This window comes from Mizuhopecten yessoensis, unplaced genomic scaffold (assembly GCF_002113885.1).
Source record: "Mizuhopecten yessoensis strain PY_sf001 unplaced genomic scaffold, ASM211388v2 scaffold7635, whole genome shotgun sequence".
NCBI lineage: Eukaryota > Metazoa > Mollusca > Bivalvia > Pectinida > Pectinidae > Mizuhopecten > Mizuhopecten yessoensis.
The window spans coordinates 519616-541561 of record NW_018407146.1 but is presented as its reverse complement, the minus strand read 5'-3'; the positions used below and the strand labels follow the sequence as shown (position 1 = coordinate 541561).

General features: G+C 38.0%; 1 protein-coding gene across 3 annotated transcripts in view; it reads left to right on the top strand.

The window, feature by feature from the left end:
* The window catches only part of LOC110454015 (telomere-associated protein RIF1-like), a 41149-nt gene extending 19402 nt beyond the window's left edge, over positions 1 to 21747 (top strand). The window contains exons 20-34 of one of the 3 annotated variants that reach the window (XM_021503315.1): positions 572 to 702; positions 1237 to 1431; positions 1975 to 2177; positions 2472 to 2577; positions 3685 to 3873; positions 4323 to 4402; positions 8333 to 8422; positions 9182 to 9254; positions 9490 to 13533; positions 13780 to 13926; positions 14452 to 14592; positions 16494 to 16645; positions 17380 to 17594; positions 18199 to 18306; positions 18736 to 21747. In XM_021503315.1, the coding sequence (XP_021358990.1) occupies positions 572 to 702; positions 1237 to 1431; positions 1975 to 2177; positions 2472 to 2577; positions 3685 to 3873; positions 4323 to 4402; positions 8333 to 8422; positions 9182 to 9254; positions 9490 to 13533; positions 13780 to 13926; positions 14452 to 14592; positions 16494 to 16645; positions 17380 to 17594; positions 18199 to 18306; positions 18736 to 19040 (6179 nt within the window). In that variant the 3' untranslated portion in view covers positions 19041 to 21747. Of the gene's footprint in view, positions 1 to 571; positions 703 to 1236; positions 1432 to 1974; positions 2178 to 2471; positions 2578 to 3684; positions 3874 to 4322; positions 4403 to 8332; positions 8423 to 9181; positions 9255 to 9489; positions 13534 to 13776; positions 13927 to 14451; positions 14593 to 16493; positions 16646 to 17379; positions 17595 to 18198; positions 18307 to 18735 lie in introns of all 3 variants that reach the window. The other 2 variants (XM_021503314.1, XM_021503316.1) reach the window with 2 other exon arrangements.
* The last annotated feature ends 199 nt before the right edge of the window (positions 21748 to 21946 follow it).

Here is a 21946-nt window from a genome sequence, read left to right as displayed (position 1 = left end):
ACTTTGAATATTACATGTTGATAACTTGATTGGAATTATAACCCTAAGTTGACAGTTTGATACTACGAAAATTTGAGCCATCCCTACCCCCAAGGGCTGTAGGGTGGGGCCCAATGGAGTCCGTGTGTTAAAATACAATTTCTTCATTTTCCTTGTTTAGAATCAGAGGTGCTAGTTTCAAATACTTTTCAGTATTAAATCTGCATGCTAGATATTGAATGAGGTGGTTTTATTGTTTTTTGTCACTTTGAATAATATTTCTGTTCATGTTAAAAACAAAAATCAACTCTCTGTATAAATATATCACCGTTAAGGCCCATGGGCCTCTTGTTTTATCTTATTGTTTCATAGGTACTCTTCAACCATAAATTTGTATGTCCACAAAGTAATTACAGGTTTGACCTGAAGGTATTTTCCTTACAAGTAGCATAGTAAGCCACAGATTCAGGGGTACACAGGACATTGTTTGGGGGGAAACCAGGAAATTTGGGCACAACTAATATATCTGATTTCACAGTATATATATTTTTTTCAAAATAACTATGTAGTTATTCTTGAATTACTTGTTCAGATGGTTTAAGTCCAGCTAAATGGGCCAAGAAGAAACAGAAGCCTATGGACAACATCCAAAGCTTGGTGATGCTCAGCCAACAGCTGCTGGAGGCCACCCTGATCCTAGCTGTAAAAGGGGAATCTGGAAAGGTATGCTTGGGTTTAAGGGCTTAAGATGAGTTTATAATTGGCAAAGGGTTCAATACCTGTTCAATTTCATTTTAAGTCACCAGAGACAAAGTCTCATTTAACCTATTGCCACTGCCTTTTGTATGTCAGGCATTTTGACTTGATAGAAAATACCCCTTTTAAACTTTCTCAGAAACCATTGAAATAATTTTCAATAAAACTTTGCAAGGCACTTTCATGGAAGAAACAAAACAAAATTTTCTGATAAAATGTATGCTGTATATAAACATTTGTGGTTTTCTTAGGTGTCGTCAAACAATAAAAAAAAATCGTTATACATACTAGACTGCTTTTTGTTTTATATTGATTATCCATGAGATTTTGTAACTTAAAATGATCAAAATCGCTTCAAAAAAACATGTTAGAAAATACCCACTGACATTGCTTGTTATCCACTATTAAAAGCGGAAAAAAATAAGTTTAACTTCATATTTATGTAGTATTGCACACTTATTGGTATGTTTCTGTTTACATATCCTATCTGGCTGTTTTCAGAAACCAGGGGTCGGTTCCCTGTCTAACACTGCCAGTGTGATGGTAGATGTCCTCACACAGCTGTTCACACACGTCAGCACTTCAAACATCATCTACACTATGATTGGTCACCTTGCTCAACCAATCGCAGACCTCTTCCAGGGATCAGCTGGAAAGACAACAACTAAAATATATACCAATGTCTTTCAACAGAAGGTGGGTGAATAGTTCAGGGGCTAGAAGGATGTGTGCCATGTATAATTAGCATATATTTTTGAAAAATCAGCACATGAAAATTATCCTGGATGTAACGACACATCATGTTTCATTAGACTAAAATTGGGATTGTTTAAAAAAAAATTACAGCGACAGAATGTCGTTAACATTTGTACCTCGTCATTTAAATTACTGATCATAACATATTTCCAAAACAAAAGATTGAATTTTAGCAATGCGGACATTCATAAATGTCCTACATTAGCAACAAAATGCTACTTTAAAGATTGATTAGAATAGAGTTATTTTATATTGATACATTATTAAAAATATTACTTTTATTTTTCATATTAATTGTACATTGTGTTATGTCCTGTTCCATATTGCTGAACATTTCATAAAATGACATAACCACTTCCATACTTTACTGATAAAGTTTGCAATTTGATGGAGCATATTTATCATTTCATGTTCTGATTAAAAAAAAAACCAACTTATTTTGTTGTAATTTCCTCTCTAATTGCAATTGAAAATGTCTTTCAGCTTGAAAAACTATGGCAGACAATAACAAACTCTGTGCAAAGTAAATTCACCTCTAAAGCAGACTCGGAACTACTGGCAAAGTTATCTCCCTTGCTGGAAGCAACATTTCTGCATCCAAGAAGAGCAATGAAAAACATGACCACCAGTTTCTGGAAGGCAGAATTTAGTCAATCAGCACCGCTGGTTTATCCAGAGAGCCTCAAGTAAGACTCTTTGTTGATCAGCTTTCAATACACAGCTCTGACATCACACACTGTTAATTAGTGTTTACATGGTGAAATACAAGTCATGTATGTAGTGTTACTTAATTTATATATATGTATACTTGTATACTTAAACTATCTGGATGTGGCAATCCTTTTCTTCACATTGCCTCTGACATCACACACTGTTAATTAGTGTTAATTTATATATATGTATACTTGTATACTGTATACTATCTGAATGTGGCAATCCTTTCTTCACGTTGCCTCTGACATTTAACCCTGTCCTTACAGGCCTGTGCTGTGTAAAGTGAAGGAGAAGACCTCCATTATCCTGCCTGGTTGGTCAGCGGTCGACATATCTGTTGTTGAGGAAACTCCTGTCAGTCAGATGAGCCAGGTATATTTACATTCATAATGCTTGGGATTTCAAAGTTGTGAATCTTCATGATTTGAAAACAAAAACTTCAAACACAATTATGCAAAGTAGTTCCAGATTTTTTATTTTTTGATTTTTTTTTAATTATGAACAGTTTTAATTGCAATGAAAGTAATTATGACAAAAAATAATTTTAAATTCATTTAAAAGCAAAAACTTCAACATTTATCAGAAAAATGCAGTTAATAAAGTTCACAATTTTGACAAATCACAGCACCTTTAGAATTTATCACACATGTGTATTTCCATGTGTATGACATGGCCATATATATTATGAAATAGTAAAATCGGTTAGGTATGTGATAAATATTTTTAGGTCACCTGAGCTTTAGCTCAAGTGACCTATTGCTATCCGTTTTCGTCCGTCGTCGTCCGTCGTCCGTTAACATTTTACATTTCAAACTTAAAGTCAAGTTCTGCTGGGCCGATTGAACTGAAAGTTGGTAGGAATGATCGCCTCATGGTCCTGACAAAGTGTTGTTATTTTTCGGGTCAATCAGAAATACAATTTGGCTGCCATGGCCGCTATTTTGCTACTAAGTTCTAATAGGCCGATCTCACTTAAAATTGGTCTAGGAATGATCAGCTCATGGTCCTGACAAAGTTAAGTTAACATTATACTATTTTTTACTCAAATTGGTACATATTTCAACAACAAAAATAAATACTATAGACTCAGGTGACCGTTAAGGCCCATGGGCCTCTTGTTCCTTTGAGCAGGAAAGCACAGATAATGTTCCTTTTATGTACTTCAAAATTTCACCTTAAGAGTATTAGCTGTCAGCAGACAACAGCTATTGATTTTAGGATCAGTTCGTTAAAGAGCAACATCTGCCTTATATGTATAATGCAAAATGTTCAACTGTTATATCGGGGCTAAAGAAACGTTTCTAGCTTATTAGAAATTGTTTAAACCAAAGACTTCCTTTAAATCCATATAAACAGCCATAAAGTTCAACATATTTGGTATTATTTGCAAGTCACATGAGCTGCATGACCTTGGTCCAAGTTGAATTAACTATGTGGCCATTTGCCTCTTGTTAACGACGTCTTACTACTTTGTTGCAGGCCGAGTCACAGGCACCTGAGCCACGCCTGCCTGGAATGCCATCCCCCGTCAAAATGCACGGCAGCTTCCTTAACAAGGCTGTGTCGCCTCACATCAAAAAGTCTCCTGCCAAACCTGTTGTCATGGAGAAAGGATGTCAAGAGGTGGCCAAGCGAGATCTTCTGTCTGTTAACGGGATGAAGAATGATGTAAGTGTGTTTGACTGCACACTTTAAATCACCAATTGGTAACAATGTACTACTTTGGAGAGTTGGGTGATTTATATCAATCTTCAGTTACTCATTGTAAGAATCTGGAGTAAACGTGGCTAACCTGTAGCTTATGTACCTGATGTTTTAGAATCCCCGTACGGCTATCAAATACTCAAAATACGCATAAAAAAAGGTGGTTTTTTTCAGCATGACTATAGCTTTATTCAATCATTTCTGAAAGGAAAATGATACCTCGATGGGCATTTATGAAAAATAATAAAGATGAATAAAGGTAATATAATCAATAAAAAGTGTTCTGATTGTAAAAAGTTAACAGGGGTAAACCTTGATTCGTACTCTGAACTTCAGGTCGTTATACCATCGCCCTAACCAACACTGTATAGAAATATAATTGAAAACAAATTTGTTCATATTCGCTGTTTCAGGATTTTGTTGTGATAAAGTCTCCGCTGAAGAAGAAAAGGATTCTCACTGAACATCAGAAAGAAGTCTTCCGCGAGAAAAAGTAAGTAATGCATGACGAGTGATGTCTTTATAGTGCCCCTTTGAGGAGGGACCTTTAAAAAGTGTCCTAAAGCAAACGATCTTGTTATACACTCCTTATGTAGCAGAAAATGTAATCGTTAAGCTGTACAAAGTAGAAGTAAGCATTACCAAAAATTTTTTTTTACACATCATGGCCTGTAATCATTCCGTAGGTCAATCAGGAGGTGGGGTGGCGCTCACACAACATGGCCTGCAATCACTCCGTAGGTCAATCAGGAGGCGGGGTGGGGCTCACACAACATAGCCTGTAATCACTCTGTAGGTCAATCAGGAGGTTGGGTGGCGCTCACACAACATGGGCTGTAATCATTCCGTAGGTCAATAAGGAGCTGAGGTGGCGCTCACACAACAGGGCCTGTAATCATTCCGTAGGGCAATTAGGAGCTGGGGGGGCGCTCACACAACATGGCCTTTAATCATTCCGTAGGTCAATCAGGTAGGTCAATCAGGAGGTGGGGTGTCGCTCACACAACATGGCCTGTAAACACTCCGAAGGTTAATCAGGAGGTGGGGTGGCGCTCGCACAACATGGCCTGTAATCCCTCCGTAGGTCAATCAGGAGGCGGGGTGGGGCTCACACAACATGGCCTGTAAACACTCTGTAGGTCAATCAGGAGGTGGGGGGGCGCTCACACAACATGGCCTTTAATCATTCCGTAGGTCAATCAGGAGCTGGGGTGGCGCTCACTCAACATGTCCTGTAATCACTCTGTAGGTCAATCAGGAGCTGGGGTGTCGCTCACACAACATGGCCTGTAAACACTCCGAAGGTTAATCAGGAGGTGTGGTGGGGCTCACACAACATGGCCTGTAAACACTCTGTAGGTCAATCAGGAGCTGGGGTGTCGCTCACACAACATGGCCTGTAATGACTCCGTAGGTCAATCAGGAGCTGAGGTGGCGCTCACACAACATGGCCGGTAATCATTCCGTAGGTCAATGAGGAGCTGGGGTGGCGCTCACACAACATTGCCTGTAATCTCTCTGTAGGTCAATCAGGAGGTTGGGTGGCGCTCACACAACATGGGCTGTAATCATTCCGTAGGTCAATCAGGTAGGTCAATCAGGAGGTGGGGAGGCGCTCACACAACATGGCCGGTAATCATTCCGTAGGTCAATGAGGAGCTGGGGTGGCGCTCACACAACATGGGCTGTAATCATTCCGTAGGTCAATAAGGAGCTGAGGTGGCGCTCACACAACAGGGCCTGTAATCATTCCGTAGGACAATAAGGAGCTGAGGGGGCGCTCACACAACATGGCCTGTAATGACTCCGTAGGTCAATCAGGAGCTGGGGTGGCGCTCACACAACATGGCCTGTAATCACTCCGAAGGTTAATCAGGAGGTGGGGTGGGGCTCACACAACATGGCCTGTAATCATTCCGTAGGTCAATCAGGAGCTGAGGTGGCGCTCACACAACATGGCCTGTAATCATTCCGTAGGTCAATCAGGAGGTGGGGTGGTGCTCACACAACATGGCCTGGAATCACCCTGCAGGGCAATCAGGAGCTGGGGTGGAGAGCACACAACATGGCCTGGAAATACTCCGTAGGTTAATCAGGAGGTGGGGTGGCGCTCACACAACATGGCCTGTAATCACTCCGTAGGTCAATCAGGAGGTGGGGTGGTGCTCATTTTCTTTAGTTATGAAAGGCTTGTTATATTAGATGAAAGTTTCAAGGGAGATTACTCTCCTCACAAATAACATGATTCAATCGTATATCAAGGTAGAATATCCTTAACTGTTGTTTTAATTGCCAGTCAATTTATTAATTGTCGAGGGAGCTGTGTTCAAACAGATATTTGGTATTAAACTAAAAAATCACACCGTTTAGGCCAAAATAAATTAATTACTTGGTTCTCAGGCTCGCATGCATTTCATTTTAGGGACCGCATTGCCAATTTTATTGTGAAAGTATTAAAAAAAAAATCGTGAATGCGCCAGCCGCCGTCTCAAATAAATCTGGAAAATTGGTCCGCGTGTCATTTTTAGGTCACCTGAGCTTTGCTCAAGTGACCTATTCCAATCGCTTTTCGTCCGTCGTCGTCCGTCGTCCGTCGTGCGTAAACTTTTACATTTTCAACTTCTTCTCAAGAACCAGTGGATGGATTTTTTTCAAACTTGGTCAGAATCATCCTTGGTAGATGAGGCTTCAAAATTGTAAAATTGGGATTCCTACCCCCACCCCTGGGGCCAGGGCGGGGCCCCAAAGGGAAAATTATCCAATATTTCAAAAATCTTCTTCTCCAGACTCACAGGTACTACAGTGATTTTCTCTACGTGGAAAGAAAGATCATCAGGGGCTTTACTTAAATTGTAAATTTCAGGACCCCCGAGCTATCCGTTCTCCCTTGGGGAGGGGGTAAAGTTTACTATAGTTTATATAGGGAAATAACACTTTTGGGTATATTTTGACAACTTTCTGTAGGAAATTATTTTTACTTGGTGAGAATTATCCTTGGAGGTAGATGGTTTCAAATTGTAAAATTGAGATTCCTACCCCGACCCCTGGGGCCAGGGCGGGGCCCCAAAGGGAAAATTAATCAATATTTCAAAAATCTTCTTCTCCAGACTCAGAGGTACTACAGTGATTTTCTCTACGTGGAAAGAAAGATCATCAGGGGCTTTACTTAAATTGTAAATTTCAGGACCCCCGAGCTATCCGTTCTCCCTTGGGGAGGGGGTAAAGTTTACTATAGTTTATATAGGGAAATAACACTTTTGGGTATATTTTGACAACTTTCTGTAGGAAATTATTTTTACTTGGTGAGAATTATCCTTGGAGGTAGATGGTTTCAAATTGTAAAATTGAGATTCCTACCCCGACCCCTGGGGCCAGGGCGGGGCCCCAAAGGGAAAATTAATCAATATTTCAAAAATCTTCTTCTCCAGACTCAGAGGTACTACAGTGATTTTCTTTACGTGGAAAGAAAGATCATCAGGGGCTTTATTTAAATTGAAAATATCAGGACCCCGAGCTATCCGTTCTCCCTTGGGGAGGGGTTAACGTTTAATATAGTTTATATAGGGAAATAACACTTTTCGGTATATATTTTATATATTTTCAGCAGAAAATTGCTCAAACTTAGTCAGAATCATCTTGGGTAAATGAGAGTTTTACTTTGTAAAATTAGGATTCCTGCCCCATCCCCAGGGGCTAGAGCGGGGCCCCAAAGGAAACATTTACCAATATTTTCAAATTCTTATCCATTGATGACATGACAAGTATTGAATTTCACTTAGTTTACATGCTGATTTCCACATCACATCTAAACAATAAAATAAAGCTACCAGTATCTATGATATAACCGCTAAGGCCCTTGGGCCTCTTGTTAATTGTTAGTCACCCAAGTCCCGAAAACGTTTGAATGAAGATGAGGAAATTGATATACTGGCTAGCGGTGAAACGATTATGACTTATTAACATCGTGTTCAAAGTGTACAAATGGCGCTCATTTCGGTACAAATAAGGAATTGGGAGTCTGTGATTCTTCACTGGAACATCGTGGGGGGATTTTTGGAGGCTTGCTCAATGACGAATCTCCACACAACTCTAAAAAATGGTAACATCGATCTGGGAACGTGGTCGTTCCCAGATAAACTCTGTTCTGCTTAAGTATCTGTGTGTGTTGGGCGACAAAAACGGGACACATTTGACAAGGTAATGCCCACATTGAACGTTTTACAAACTACACAATAAAAAAAAAATCGCTCATCTCATTTTTGCCACGAAAAATGGGGGGGAAAAATACGTCCCTGCCTGAGAACCAAGTAATTAATTTGTTTTGGCCTTATATCCATCCTTTATGTATCACAACTACATGTATGAATGTCTTATCCACTCTGGTTAGTGGAAATGGGTGGTAATAATATGATTCTTTTTGTAGGACTTTCCCAGCCATGTTTAACACCCTAGACTTGTCACAAGATGTCTCCCTGATGGCGTCGCAGTTCGGTAATGAGAACACACAGAATGGGTAAGTATCGAAGTCAAGATGATGAATCATATTTTTTGCTTTTCAGTGTCTGAGCAAATGAGATGCACATACGCTTATATAATACATATTATATACACTGGTATTCAAACATCTGTAACCCTTTCACCACTATAGACCATTATGGACTTACCCAGATCAATGCATGGTAGAGTTTATTAAAGTTACATAGGGGTGAAAGGGTTGAGCCTTCTAAAGACCTCGCTGTAGTTCTGGATGTGATGACTAAGTGAGTTCCTCAGATTGGTTTTCTGATCTGTTTAAAGACTATGACCTCAGATAGAGATTTGAGGTATTGCTTGTAGTGTAGAAATCTGTTGAAATTTTATTATTGATAACTGGTTACCCTTAACTTACCAATGATTGATTAATAACATAACATTGTGACACCCCCCATGCTGTTGTTGCGAGACTCTGTTACGCAAATGATACATGTAAGAACTACCTCCCTTTACACTCTGAATCTGTAATGTAAACCGTCCTCATATGAACCTGGCTGTTGCAAGTACATTAAGCCTTTCACCACTGTAGACCAAAATGGACTCCTCCAGATCAATGCATGGTAGAGTCTACTAAAGTTACATAGGGGTGAAGGGGTTAAAAATAAAGATTTGCAAACACCTTTATTAGCAGGATAAACTTTTCACTTGATACATTAAGGTAATTATACGCTCCAAAAAATACACTTGATTATGTTGCAATGTATTGTTTCTGTAATCTTTATATGGTCTTCCATTACAGGTCCCAGTTGCCTAGTTCAGATTCCGTAATTGTCCTGGGGTCTTCTGGTTCCCTAGGGTCTCAGTCCAACATGGTAAGATATTGATACTGAAACTGGTTAATTGTTCAAAAGAAAATGTCAACCAAATATGTCTTAATATTTTTAGAAAGCTTAATTATATTTGAAAAATGCTTAAAATATGATCAAATTTTATCTAAAAGAAAATTTTAAATCATTTGAAAAGTTTGATGCAAATGTAAACAAGAAAAAAAAATACAAAATGTAATGATTTGATGAAAATTAACAATATAGTACTTTCCTATTTCAGAATCAAGCTGATAGCATGAAGGCGACAAGGGAGGAAAATCTGGCCAATACTGATACCAAGTTGATGAAAAAACCAGGAAAACTAATGAGGCGTAGATCTGTGAGATTCCGTGACTCAGATAAACAAGATGAGGTAGATTCTGTAGAGCGTACAAGTGTAGATGACATTGAATCTCGTAGTATTGATCATTTCTCTGTGATTCAGCAGGCAATTGGACAGACTGAGGATGCTCTGAAATCAGTTGAAAAGTCTTCTCTGGGTGAGAAAGATGTTCGATCTTCAGGAGAGAAATCAGTTGAAAAGTCTTCCCAGAGTGGGAAAGATGTTCCATCTTCAGGAGAAAAATCTATTGAAAAGTCTTCCCAGATTGAGAAAGATGTTCCAACTTCAGGAGAAAAATCGGTTGAAAAGTCTTCCCAGATTGAGAAAGATCTTCCAAATTCAGGAGAGAAATCAGTTGAAAAGTCTGCTCTGAGTGAGGAAGATGGTCCATTGTCAGAAGAGAGTGTTGTGATACCCTCTCTCCCCCAGAACCCTTTAGGGGTGATTGGACTGTTTGAACAATTGAGTAGTAAATCATTATCTCTCGAGTCCAAAAAAAGCGAAGAAAGTAGTACGTCACAAAAGGGTGATGTGGAAGAGGGTATGGAAGGATGTACAACATCAGAGAATAAGTCAAGTCGGCCATTATTGAGTTGGACCAACAAGTTGACTGCTCTCAGTCAGTCACCACTTTCAACATCTCAGCGACAGGTCAGGTCAGAAACTTCACCAGACAGATCTCTGTCACCTGAAAGTCTTACATCGAGTCAGGAAAAAACTTGCTCTCCCCAAAAGAAATCGCCACGGAAGGGTAAAATCAGCAATTCATCTGGACAAGCTAAATTAGATAAATGGTTTAGTCAGCCATCTTTATCAAAAAGGGCAGGGAAAGCTGTAACAAAGGCTGAGGTAAAAGATAGTACACAAAGCTCTCAGGTTGTAACTGTCATTGAGGAGACACAATCGCCCATAAGGCATGGAAGTAAAGAGGAAATTACTGAGAAAGGAACGATCGAAAGCCCGCCACATCACAACAGGCAAGCTGGGATACGTGGCAGCCACAAGAAATTATTTGGTGGAGACAGTCGGAAGGAAATGGAAGACTTTATGGAGGATTCGAACATCATTCCAGCTTCTCCTCCAAAGTTGAGGAGTCAATTCTCCAGGAAGATTGGAACACCGGTTCTTATGTTGAAACGACTGACCGATGACGAGATCAAGCAGTTCAGTCCAACCCGCAAAAAGCATTCATCTCAGAATGGAGATGAAGAAACTGCTGAAGAACAAGTGCCACAGGATTCTTCCGCGGCTAGTGATGAATTACATGAACATGATGACTTCTCTGAAATCCGTCCGCTCGACAGTGAAGATGTTATACCAAGTTCTCAGGGATTCAATACTTTGACTGGTGACACTGTTAAGTCAGAGACTGTTGATTCTGATAAAAGTCAGAACCAGGACATCGCAATGGAAAAAAGTTGTGTCAAAGATATTTCAAAAAAAGGAAATAGTATAGAATGTTCTGAAAGTGACGAAGACATTGAAATGGCTATATCAGATCCAGAACCAACATCCTTATCAGAGACTAAAGATGATATGGATGACCTGAACACCTATGATCCAGGATTGGACTCGACATTCAAAGATTGTACTTCAGCAACACCCAAAATGTTTGATGTTAAAAATTTAGACAAGGAAGAAAGTGTTCAAACTGATTCTGCTGACTCTCAGGAGGAAATCAAGTCTGCTAGTGAGGATAGCAATAAATCCTACGACCCTAAGGAGGTTTCGACTATGGCCAGTGATGTGCCAACACCAGGTCGAGGCCGAAAACGCAAACAGACATCTCCAATGCACATGTCTCCAGATAGCATCAAACCAAAACGGATTAGAAGAGTTCCTAAGAAGTATTCAAATTTTGATGAGATAACTTTTGAAGCAGAGACCAAAGTCCAGCGAACACCTAAGTCTGGGACACCTCGGTCTTCTCGTAGGCCAAAACAAAGCCCACAAACTAAGGCAGCGTTATACGGAAAAGTGGAAACTGGTCCTATACAGGTGAAAGTGGATATACATGTGTCGCCAGACAAAACCACAGAACCACTTGATAGGAAAGACACTGAGGTGATTAATCAGGATGAACACATTAATGATTCAGATATTTCTTTCAATGTTAACAGCTTGAAAGAAAAGCTGCAGAAAGGTGCCATAGAGATCAACGAGTGTTTACAATCAAAAAGAACTGATGTAACTGCATCAGAAGATATGGGAATAAGTGATAAGGTAGATCAGGAAGAAATGAGTGATAAAATGGATAAAAATCCCGAGTTGGAAGAGCTGATCAGCGAGAAAACACCAGAGGGAAGGTCATCTCGCAGCACACCACACAGAAAGAGTACCTCAAAGACCAAGAAAGAGGTTATTCAGAAGAGGGCAAGACAAATGGAGAAAACTATTATCATCAACTCCGGTTTGTCAAATCTTGACAGCGACAGTTCTGAGGGTGATTCATGTGTCAGCAAAATAGTGTCAGCTTCAGAATCTCAAGCTGATGCAGGTACTCGCAAAATATCTGGAGCTACAGAATCGCAGACTGATGCAAGTTCAACAAAAATATCTTTGGCTTTGGAATTTCAAACTGATGCAAATTCTCTCAAAGTTTCTGAAGCTGTGGAATATCAAACTGATGCACTTTCTAATGTTTCTCCAAAGAAGAACATCTCCGAGTCAGTTCCTGAATGTGGAATGGAGTTAGGAGACAGCTTGGACAATTTTGATGTGCTTGTGATTGAATCTTCTGACAATGACAACACTTTGAAAGTTAAAGAAAAAGAGTTCAGTGAAACGGAAAATGGGGTAGAGGAATGTGTTACAGACAAAGACGGAGAGTCCAGTATCAACACAACAGACATTCCAGATCAAATGGATGCCCAGGATGATATTCCGTTATCATTTCTTAGGAGCAATGGCGAGAGTGATTCAAACAGAGTAAAAAGTGACTCAGATGACGACGATGTACCATTAATTCAGATTAAATCAAAAGGGAAGAATAAAGGTGAGGAGATTACAAAAGAAAGTGACAAGCTGAATGAGATTGAAAAAGACGATGTTGTTGACTTAACCGAGTCGGAGGAATTTACTGAAAAGAAAACATCTAGGAGAATCGGGGAGAAGACAGTATTTACAACAACGCGCTCACAGACTCTGCTTACCCGGTCTGGTAGTAAGAGGAGAATGTCAGCAGGAGTAACAAATAAGAGGGATAATAAAAACCTTAGCCTTAAAAAGACTGCCAGGCAGAAAAAGCAGGAATCCAAGGAAGAAAACAGCGACAAGTCATGTGAAGAAAATATTACCAATTCTACAAATACAGGAATTGAGATGGATATGGAGACTCCAGAACCCTTGGGAAATAAGTCGCAGGAAACAACAGAGATAAATAACTCCAAATTAGCGTCTGAAGATCAAAGTGAATGTAATGTTAAAAGTTCAGGCAAACTTCTGCAGGATAAAGAGATTGAAGAGGAAAGTTCTAAAAATCAAAATCAAAGTATACGTAATGTTAAAAGTTCAAGCAAACTTCTGCAGGATAAAGGGATTGAAGAGGAAAGTGATAACAACAACGATAAAAACTTTGAATTGGCCGAATCTCCAGTGATCAGACAAGAGAATGATTTAGATGAAACTCCTCGTAAGATCCCTGATAAAACATTCGTTCCAAGTGGTTGTACTTTGTTTGAGAGTCATTCCGACACTAAATTGATGTCGGCCTCACGGAAGTTTGACAAGAGCCGGCACGTTGTGGCGAGGCGCAGCATCTTGAAGCAGCCGTCTCCTTCACAGAACTCTGTCGAAGAGTCCTCACCGGTTACAGGCAAAAGATTTCATCCAATCAAAGTTGGTAATGTGCATTCTCCTTCGGCATCACCTAGTGCAGGAATTCTGAAGAAGCGACGTCTGAGTGGGGACACGGCAACAAACTCCCCATCACCACCTGGCAAGGTAACTAGATTGATCATGTCTTGTCAGTTGATTTGACTTCCATTTTCCTTACTATTTTCTGTCGGATGGCCAATTAAAAATTACCGAGCTTTGGTCAGTGTTAATATAATTACTCTTACTTCCTGGAAACTTGGTAGGTGTCATGAACATGATGTGTTTTTGGTGGGTAGGATTTGAAGTAATATGTTTACGACTTCAGTAGCTTACATACTTCCTGCTACTTAACAAATCTTGTGTTTTCAGCAGCGCCGGGTTTGTTTCGCTCATCCATTGACCATGGAACAAGAAGCTCAAAATCTTGCCAATCAGGAAAGTGGTATGATGAAAACAGATTCCATAAAATCTGCTTCTCCATTGGTCACAGCTAGCAGAGTGACTTTCTCATCAGAAAAGGTTTGTTTGATTTGTTAATTGTGGCTTGAATTGACTGTTGCTTGCCATTTTTTTTATTTTTTTTTTACAAAATTACATATCCTGATGCTAAAGTATATTCTGCACAACAATTTGCACTCTTGCTTCAAACAAAGTATTTAGTCTTGCAGACATTATGTTGTGTACAAACTACCTCTTGTGACTGTATTACCTTCGTACTCCAAAGAGAATCAACAGATTTAGTATTTCTAATCAATTAACATTACAAACAAAACAGTTTCAGAAACCACCAACTCTGCAGAGGGAATTATCCCGTTCGCATGAATGGGAAATATAACTCTGAGCAAGATCAGAGAATATAAACTAGTTGCAGATCTTTCATGTTTTAAAAAACTTAATTGATGTGTGCAGGTTACAGAATCGTAGAGACTTGTAAATTGGATGAGGTACGAATGATGTTTGTTTTGGGTTCTATGTTTGTACACCAGCTAAGGTCATACAGCCCTATTAAGACTGACTGCTTTGATGAGTGTACTTTTGTTTCAGTATTTTACAGTGCCAGGTAGTCCATGCTCAAAACCCACTGCCAAATATCTGCCCATGATAATGAGTCCAAGTGCGAAACATCTAAAAAAATCCCTGCCAGTAAATCCTAGTCCCAAACTGGCAGCACAATACAGTAGCCTGGTATGGAGGAGTTTCTGTTTGCTCTTGTTGTCCCACTGTTGCACCTGCATGGTTGATGCATGTATCTGGCTAGTCTAGATCTCCAGCTGTCAGCATTTCACACATATTCCTATCATCTTTTCTCTAATTTGCAGTAATTTGTGATTTATATCTTAATTTATCTGTCAACTTCTTCCCTACATCATCTTTAACCCAGCACATTTATCTGCCTCTGACGCGACATCTTCCTTGTCTAAACCGTTGTCTTCTTTCACATAGCAGTGTTCTCACCAAGTTCTGAAGTAGATGGTTGGCTTGAAAAGTCTTAAGAGTTGAATGTTCACATGCTATAATGCTGACCTAATGATGACCTTCTGAAAAAGAAGCTGATTCAAAGTGGATGAATAACAGCCTACTTTTGGCGGAAACTGACTTTTAGTGAGAACACTGCATAGTACTAGTTGTTTCTCTCAATTAAGATATGCATTTGTTATATTAAAACCTGTTCAATGAAAATTGTACGTAAAGGGTATGAGGGATGTTTAGAGATGTTAAAAATTGTACGTAAAGGGTTGAAAATTGTAAGTAAAGGGTATGAGGGATGTTTAGAGATGTTAAAAATTGTACGTAAAGGGTATGAGGGATGTTTAGAGATGTTTAAAATTGTACGTAAAGGGTATGAGGGATGTTTAGAGATGTTAAAAATTGTACGTAAAGGGTATGAGGGATGGTTAGAGATGTTTAAAATTGTACGTAAAGGGTATGAGGGATGTTTAGAGATGTTAAAAATTGTACGTAAAGGGTATGAGGGATGGTTAGAGATGTTTAAAATTGTATGTAAAGGGTATGAGGGATGTTTAGAGATGTTAAAAATTGTACGTAAAGGGTATGAGGGATGGTTAGAGATGTTTAAAATTGTACGTAAAGGGTATGAGGGATGTTTAGAGATGTTAAAAATTGTACGTAAAGGGTATGAGGGATGGTTAGAGATGTTTAAAATTGTATGTAAAGGGTATGAGAGATGGTTAGAGATGTTTAAAATTGTACGTAAAGGGTATGAGGGATGGTTAGAGATGTTTAAAATTGTACGTAAAGGGTACGAGGGATGTTTAGAGATGTTAAAAATTGCAAAATGATGACCAGTGGCACCAGGTGTACAACAATTTTTATTTACAGGGTCCCTCTAGATCTGTCTGCTAGCTTTTGCCTTTTTATGGCCAGTATTTATGAGAAGGGACGTCTCCATAGGAGATAAAGGGGAGATCACATTTATTAAGTTGTCAAGGCATATATAACCAGTCTCGTGAATACATAGCTAACACTCAAGAACGAGACAATCAGTGGTGCACACAGTACCATTTTCTTGAAACATATAAATGTTTGGTGATTAATGAGGTGGCCAATAAATCAGGGGGCATTATATATTGAGGTTCTTTAATGATGACTAGAAAGGTTCAGTAAATAACAATATTAGCAAAGTAAAAGTTGAGTTCATATACATACCAACTGACTTTTGAAGTTTGTTTGTTGTTATACATTATTCTATACACAGACATAGATTCATATATGACGACCCAGATTTATTTTTGCAGACTTAGATTTATATATATATATGGAGATTTGTATTTATTACATCAGATACATAGAGGCAGATATAGTAAGAGCATACATTGAAAAGCCATAAAGCATTTAGTAAGAAGAGATTGGTTTGCCACAGACATTGGTCTGATGTAGACAAATAACGATTCAGCCTATAATTGATATGCCTGGTACATGTTCCAGGATATTTTATCCTGACATTCAGTAATTCTCTGTTGTTGGAGTGGTAATTGTTCTGACATTAACAAATAACGATTTAGTGATAATTGATATCCATGTTCCGGGGTATTTTATCCTGACATTTTGTAATTCTCCATTGTTAGGGTGGTAAGGATTCACAGTTGACACCAACCCAGAACAGCTACCGAAGTACTCAGGAATCTCAGCTCAACAGCACGGACCCCATCTACCCGGAACTGCTGGAATGTTCTGAAAAGGTTGACAAGATCCTACCGCAGCTCACTACCTCTATGTGGTATGTACAGTCATGGTCACGTGACAGTCATATGCACAGTCATGTGACAGTGATTTTTGGGACTCAGATATTTGAGATATTTCCTGGGATAGAGCCCGACAAAGTTTGAGAATGAAAAGGACCTTGACCTTCTTTCAAGGTCACAGGGGTCAAATTTGTCAATCACTTCAAATGACTTCTTCTTAAGAACTGAAAGGTATAGAATCTTCATATTTGGCTTGTTGCTTCCTGGGATAGAGCCCAACAAAGTTTGAAAAAGAAAATGACCTTTACCTACTTACAAAGTCAACACTGGTCAAATATGTCAAGCAAATAAATGTCTTCTTCTGAATAATCTAAGAGCATAGATTTACATTATTTTGCTGGTAGCTTCCTGGGATGAAGTTTGAAATGAAAATAACCTAGATCTCCTTATAGGGTCACAGTGGTCAAATATGTATAAACACTTTCATACAACTTCTGAAGAAGAACCAAAAAGCATTGAATCATGTAATAATATTTGGCTGGTAGTTTCAACAGATGGAGCCGACAAAGTTTGTGAGGGAAATATTTGTAGTACAGGATAATATTTAATGAGAATATTTTGCTATGACTGCTTAAATATTCAGATGAGCGATACAGGCCCTCTAGGCCTCTTGTTTGTGGATGTCCCAGTATACAGTATTAGATGGCCCAAGGTTAAAAGTTTCTGATTCATATTTCTCATAAAATATCATCTGTTTATATCTGTTCAGGATGAGAGGTCTTGGACAGCTCGTGCGGGCGCGTAATATACACACAATTGGTGATTTATCCGCACTGACTGAACGTGAGGTTGACAACCTGCCAATCAAATCACCAAAGGTTTCCATTGTACGCAGTGTGCTTCAGAAGTTTGGAACTCAAAAAGAGGCCAGGAAGGTCAAGAACCAGAAACTGGACACAACAAATACTGTGAAAAAAGATAAAGGTAATGGTCAGCTACAGGTTGATTTATCATCTTTAGTATCACACTTTTATAAGGTTTACCATATACCTAAGAAATCGGTTCGTAAAAGTTTGATATAGATTCATGTCCAGAAATAAATACATTGGTGCTTGATGGTGTCGCAAGCTTTTGATAAATTACTGATGTATCACTATCACACTGATGTAACCATCACATTGATGTAACTATCACATTGATGTAACTACCACACTGATGTAACTATCACACTGATGTAACTATCACACTGATGTAACTACCACACTGATGTAACTACCACACTGATGACTATCACACTGATGTAACTATCACACTGATTTAACTACCACACTGATGTACTGATACCATTTTAAAGTATGGGGCTTTTTGAACACTAAAACAGTTCAGAGACAAAACACCAAAAATGGTTTTACACGGAAAACGTTTATTTTCAAAAAAGAAAAATATTTTGCACAATTTCGCATTTTTTGTGTGTGGCTGTATCAAATTTTTATCCTTAGACAATTCCGAAATTATCTTCACTTTAATTAAAATTGCGTATAATGTTTAGGGTTGAGATTCCTGAGCGTGTTGATGGTTTCTATTCCAGTGCCTATAGAAGGTGACGTTCCTGGGGAGGAAAGTTTATCTCCGTTGAAAAAACCTGTTACAGACCACAATTTGGATGGTGACATGCCTATACTGACCTCAGAAAAAGGTGCAATATTCTTATCAATTACCAAAAATCTATTGTCTATAAGTATCCAATTCCACCAGAATTGTCAACACTAGACATAAACGTGTTGTGACTAGCAGCGAGTCCATGACCCTTCACATGGGGCTAACTGCAGGTGGTGATCGTCAAGCCAATTTTTAGCCGACACTATTATAGAACCGTCGGAAAGTTTCTAGTACCATTATACCGCATCTATATAACAGCCTATCGCATAAGATTATGTTGATCACATGACGTATCTACCTGGTATATAACAACCTATCGGATAAGATTATGTTGATCACATGACTCATATGATCACACGATAACTTTTGACATATAAAGTTCCCTTCACTGAGGAATCGTAATCAGAATAGATGTATGGAATAGACAAGAGTAGAAGATGGTAAAATATTTTTTTGTCTATTGTAGATGGCAATGATGTTGACCATTTCACGACAAATAGCCATGATATGTTGGACAAAGTTGTTTACGTGGAGGGTCTACAAGCCAGTGATGACCCTTCAGATACCAGCCAGTCAGCAGAAAATTCAGAATCTGCCGCAGGATCGCTTCTGAATTCCCTGGAGAACATAGTGCGACAGTGTAATGATAAAACTAGGATGAGAGAGTTCAAAACTGCGGATATTTTTCAAATTCACCATCATCTAACAAACTTAACAGCGACTGTTATGAATGTGCTCAAGGATAGATGTCAATGTCCGGATCCCAAATGATGGTAAACCAATCCCTACACCAGCTGATGATGTGCTACTATTTTTAACTCGGTGGAACTTGTTATTAATTCAAACAATTTTGATTCTGCAAAACCAGCGAGTCTTTAGAATGATCAAATTCTGATACCATTCAAAGTTAAGTTGTGACAGGTAAATTTTGATCAACTTCTGATACCATTCAAAGTTAAATTGTGACAGGTAAATTTTCATCGACTTCTGATACCATCTAAGGTTAAATTGTGACAGGTAAATTTTGAAGTTGTATTTTTTTTACGGCAGCTCAACTATATTAGAATGAAGGCTGGAAGTGAATTTCACTTATTTTTATTTACAATGGTAGAAGAATGAAGTGTGTGATAAAACGGCTAACCACATTTGTCATCTCTGTTCACAGGGGTCATGCCAGCGGTCGCCAATAGCGCAAAATACGAAAATAATAATAATTTGGGAATAAAAAAAATGTAACTGTTGTTTTAAATCCTATAAAAATGTGCCCTGTGTCAGTACATAGCTGTAATACAGGTAATAATTTACCATCTAGCTGCCTTATCCAGGTGAATTCACTGCCCAATTAACTTATTAGTCTCGTGCTATAATATACATCATTGACATCTAGTTTACCAGGTTGGTAACATTGAATGATTGTCTGGATGAAATATATTTTTGCATGATACAATACAAAATGTTGGCAACTCGGAATCGCTAGATTTTGGTATTTACTATTTTGCTGCAGTCTAACCCTTCGTTGTTGGGTATAATAATCATGCAATACTCTGATATCATTGTCGTTGGAAAATAATCCATGTTGGCATGCAGGTTAAAGTTAAAAAATAATGATGTAATTATATTCTACATATTTGAATGAATTTGAAGCATCATCACCAAGACATGAAAATTATTATCCTTATCACTATAAAAAAAGTAATTCTAATGTGTGTCATGTGGACTTTTTCTTAATTATGCAAATTTGAATTTCTTTATTATGCATATTACAAATATTGGTTATGCATATAATAATATCTTGATCTTGGGGGGGAGCTGAGGTACTGGCGTGGTAGAATACATACAAATTTTCACTGGGGTGGTACATTAGTATATAATTAGTACAACCTCTTTACGATACCACCATTTGTTCAGAGGAACTCCTTTGTATTGTAAAGGTATTGGCAATAAATTGAGGGAAATGTATAAAGGAGTTCTTAAGAAAAAGAGACAATGAAATATGGTAATATTCAAGGTGGTAAATGGAACGAGGTAACGAGGGGGATTATATAAAAACTTGCTGTATGTTAAGTATTTTGATATTAATGACAATAATAAAAACACTGTACTTGGAACCCTCTAAATCTTGTTTCTAACGTATGCTATTATCATATCAATGCTTTCGAACAGGAAACAATCTCCTGAAGCTAAAACTCTGTCTCCTGAAGCTACATACAATAAAAATATATTATAGTATAGGTCCTGCTAGTAGAACCTGATAATGCCCAAGTTTTGTTTGAAATATTTTTAATATATGATTCATTGTAAGTTCTGTTGAGAATCAGTGTCATAATTGACTTGTAGAATTTTTTCTCAGTGTGTCATGATTATATTTACATCAATAAATATTGCAAGATCACTAATGTCGACTGAAAACAAAGCTCCAGATTTTTAACATGTTTTCAATATTTTTGATAATATGTACTGTGTTTGTTTTACAATTTTAAATTTTTCACATCAGTGCATATATTTTGTATAATAGTGCAAAATGTAACATAATCTAGATAACCAACTTTCTTTTGTTTCCAGGGAATTTATGCAAAATATATTTGAAGAACTTGTGTAAATTCAAGTGAGTTTATCAAATATATAACCTAGTTTTATAGAGTAAATGACAATGGATGCAAGGTGGGGTAAATGTAACCCAGTTAAACAATCTTTGGGCCTTCAAGTGTCTTTATGGTACATATATACAGAGTGAAGGTGTCTGAAAGGATAAAATGTGGATGATGTGTATCATTTGGATGACCTAATAATCATACATGTATACAAAATGTGTAAAAAGAGTTATGTATGAAGGCTGTAAAGATATATTTACTGGTCTTTGTAACTGAATTCTTTCTTTTAAAATGATATTTCCTGTTGTAGATTCGATATGCAATGATAATTCAGTTGATACAGAAACTGTTACACCATGAAGAGAGATACTTCAGGGTTAATTCTGGCTTCAATTTGTCAAAGATGCATTTTTCCTTTGACAGTACATGCAAATGGTAAAGTTACCCGTAGCAAATTTCAATCTATAGGAATATATTACCAAATTTTTCCCACATTTGTAAATAAAGTCTTTCCTATACAGGTTTATATAGAAACTTTAAATAGTACTTTTTGTATGATTCTGGAATTCACATGTATAATAATGTAAGAAAAATATTTACATGAAATCAAATTAAACTACGCACAGGTATGATTCACTGAAAATGGTGATTTCTTGGTGTGTTGAATTTCACCAGTGGTGAAAATGAGAAATTTCTATTTGAAGAGATCTAGTTTGAGAGTGGATTACCAGAGAGATTGATTCATAGGGGAAAACGTAATTAGTATTTTTGTAAAATTTACTGAAGAACATTTTTCAATGTAATTAACTTTAAGATATACATTCTGTACATGTGCCATCTGTATATTTTTATCCTAGATAATAAATTTGATATGTGTATCACTCTGGTATATGTTTTCTTTTATATTTATCCAACTTTGGTACTGTTTGATTCTGGTCGTGCGGGGCGATTGGCCAGGAGTGTAGACTTTGGTACTGTTTGAGTCTGGTTGTGCGGGGCGATTGGCCTGGAGTGTAGACTTTGGTACTGTTTGAGTCTGGTTGTGCGGGGCGATTGGCCTGGAGTGTAGACTTTGGTACTGTTTGA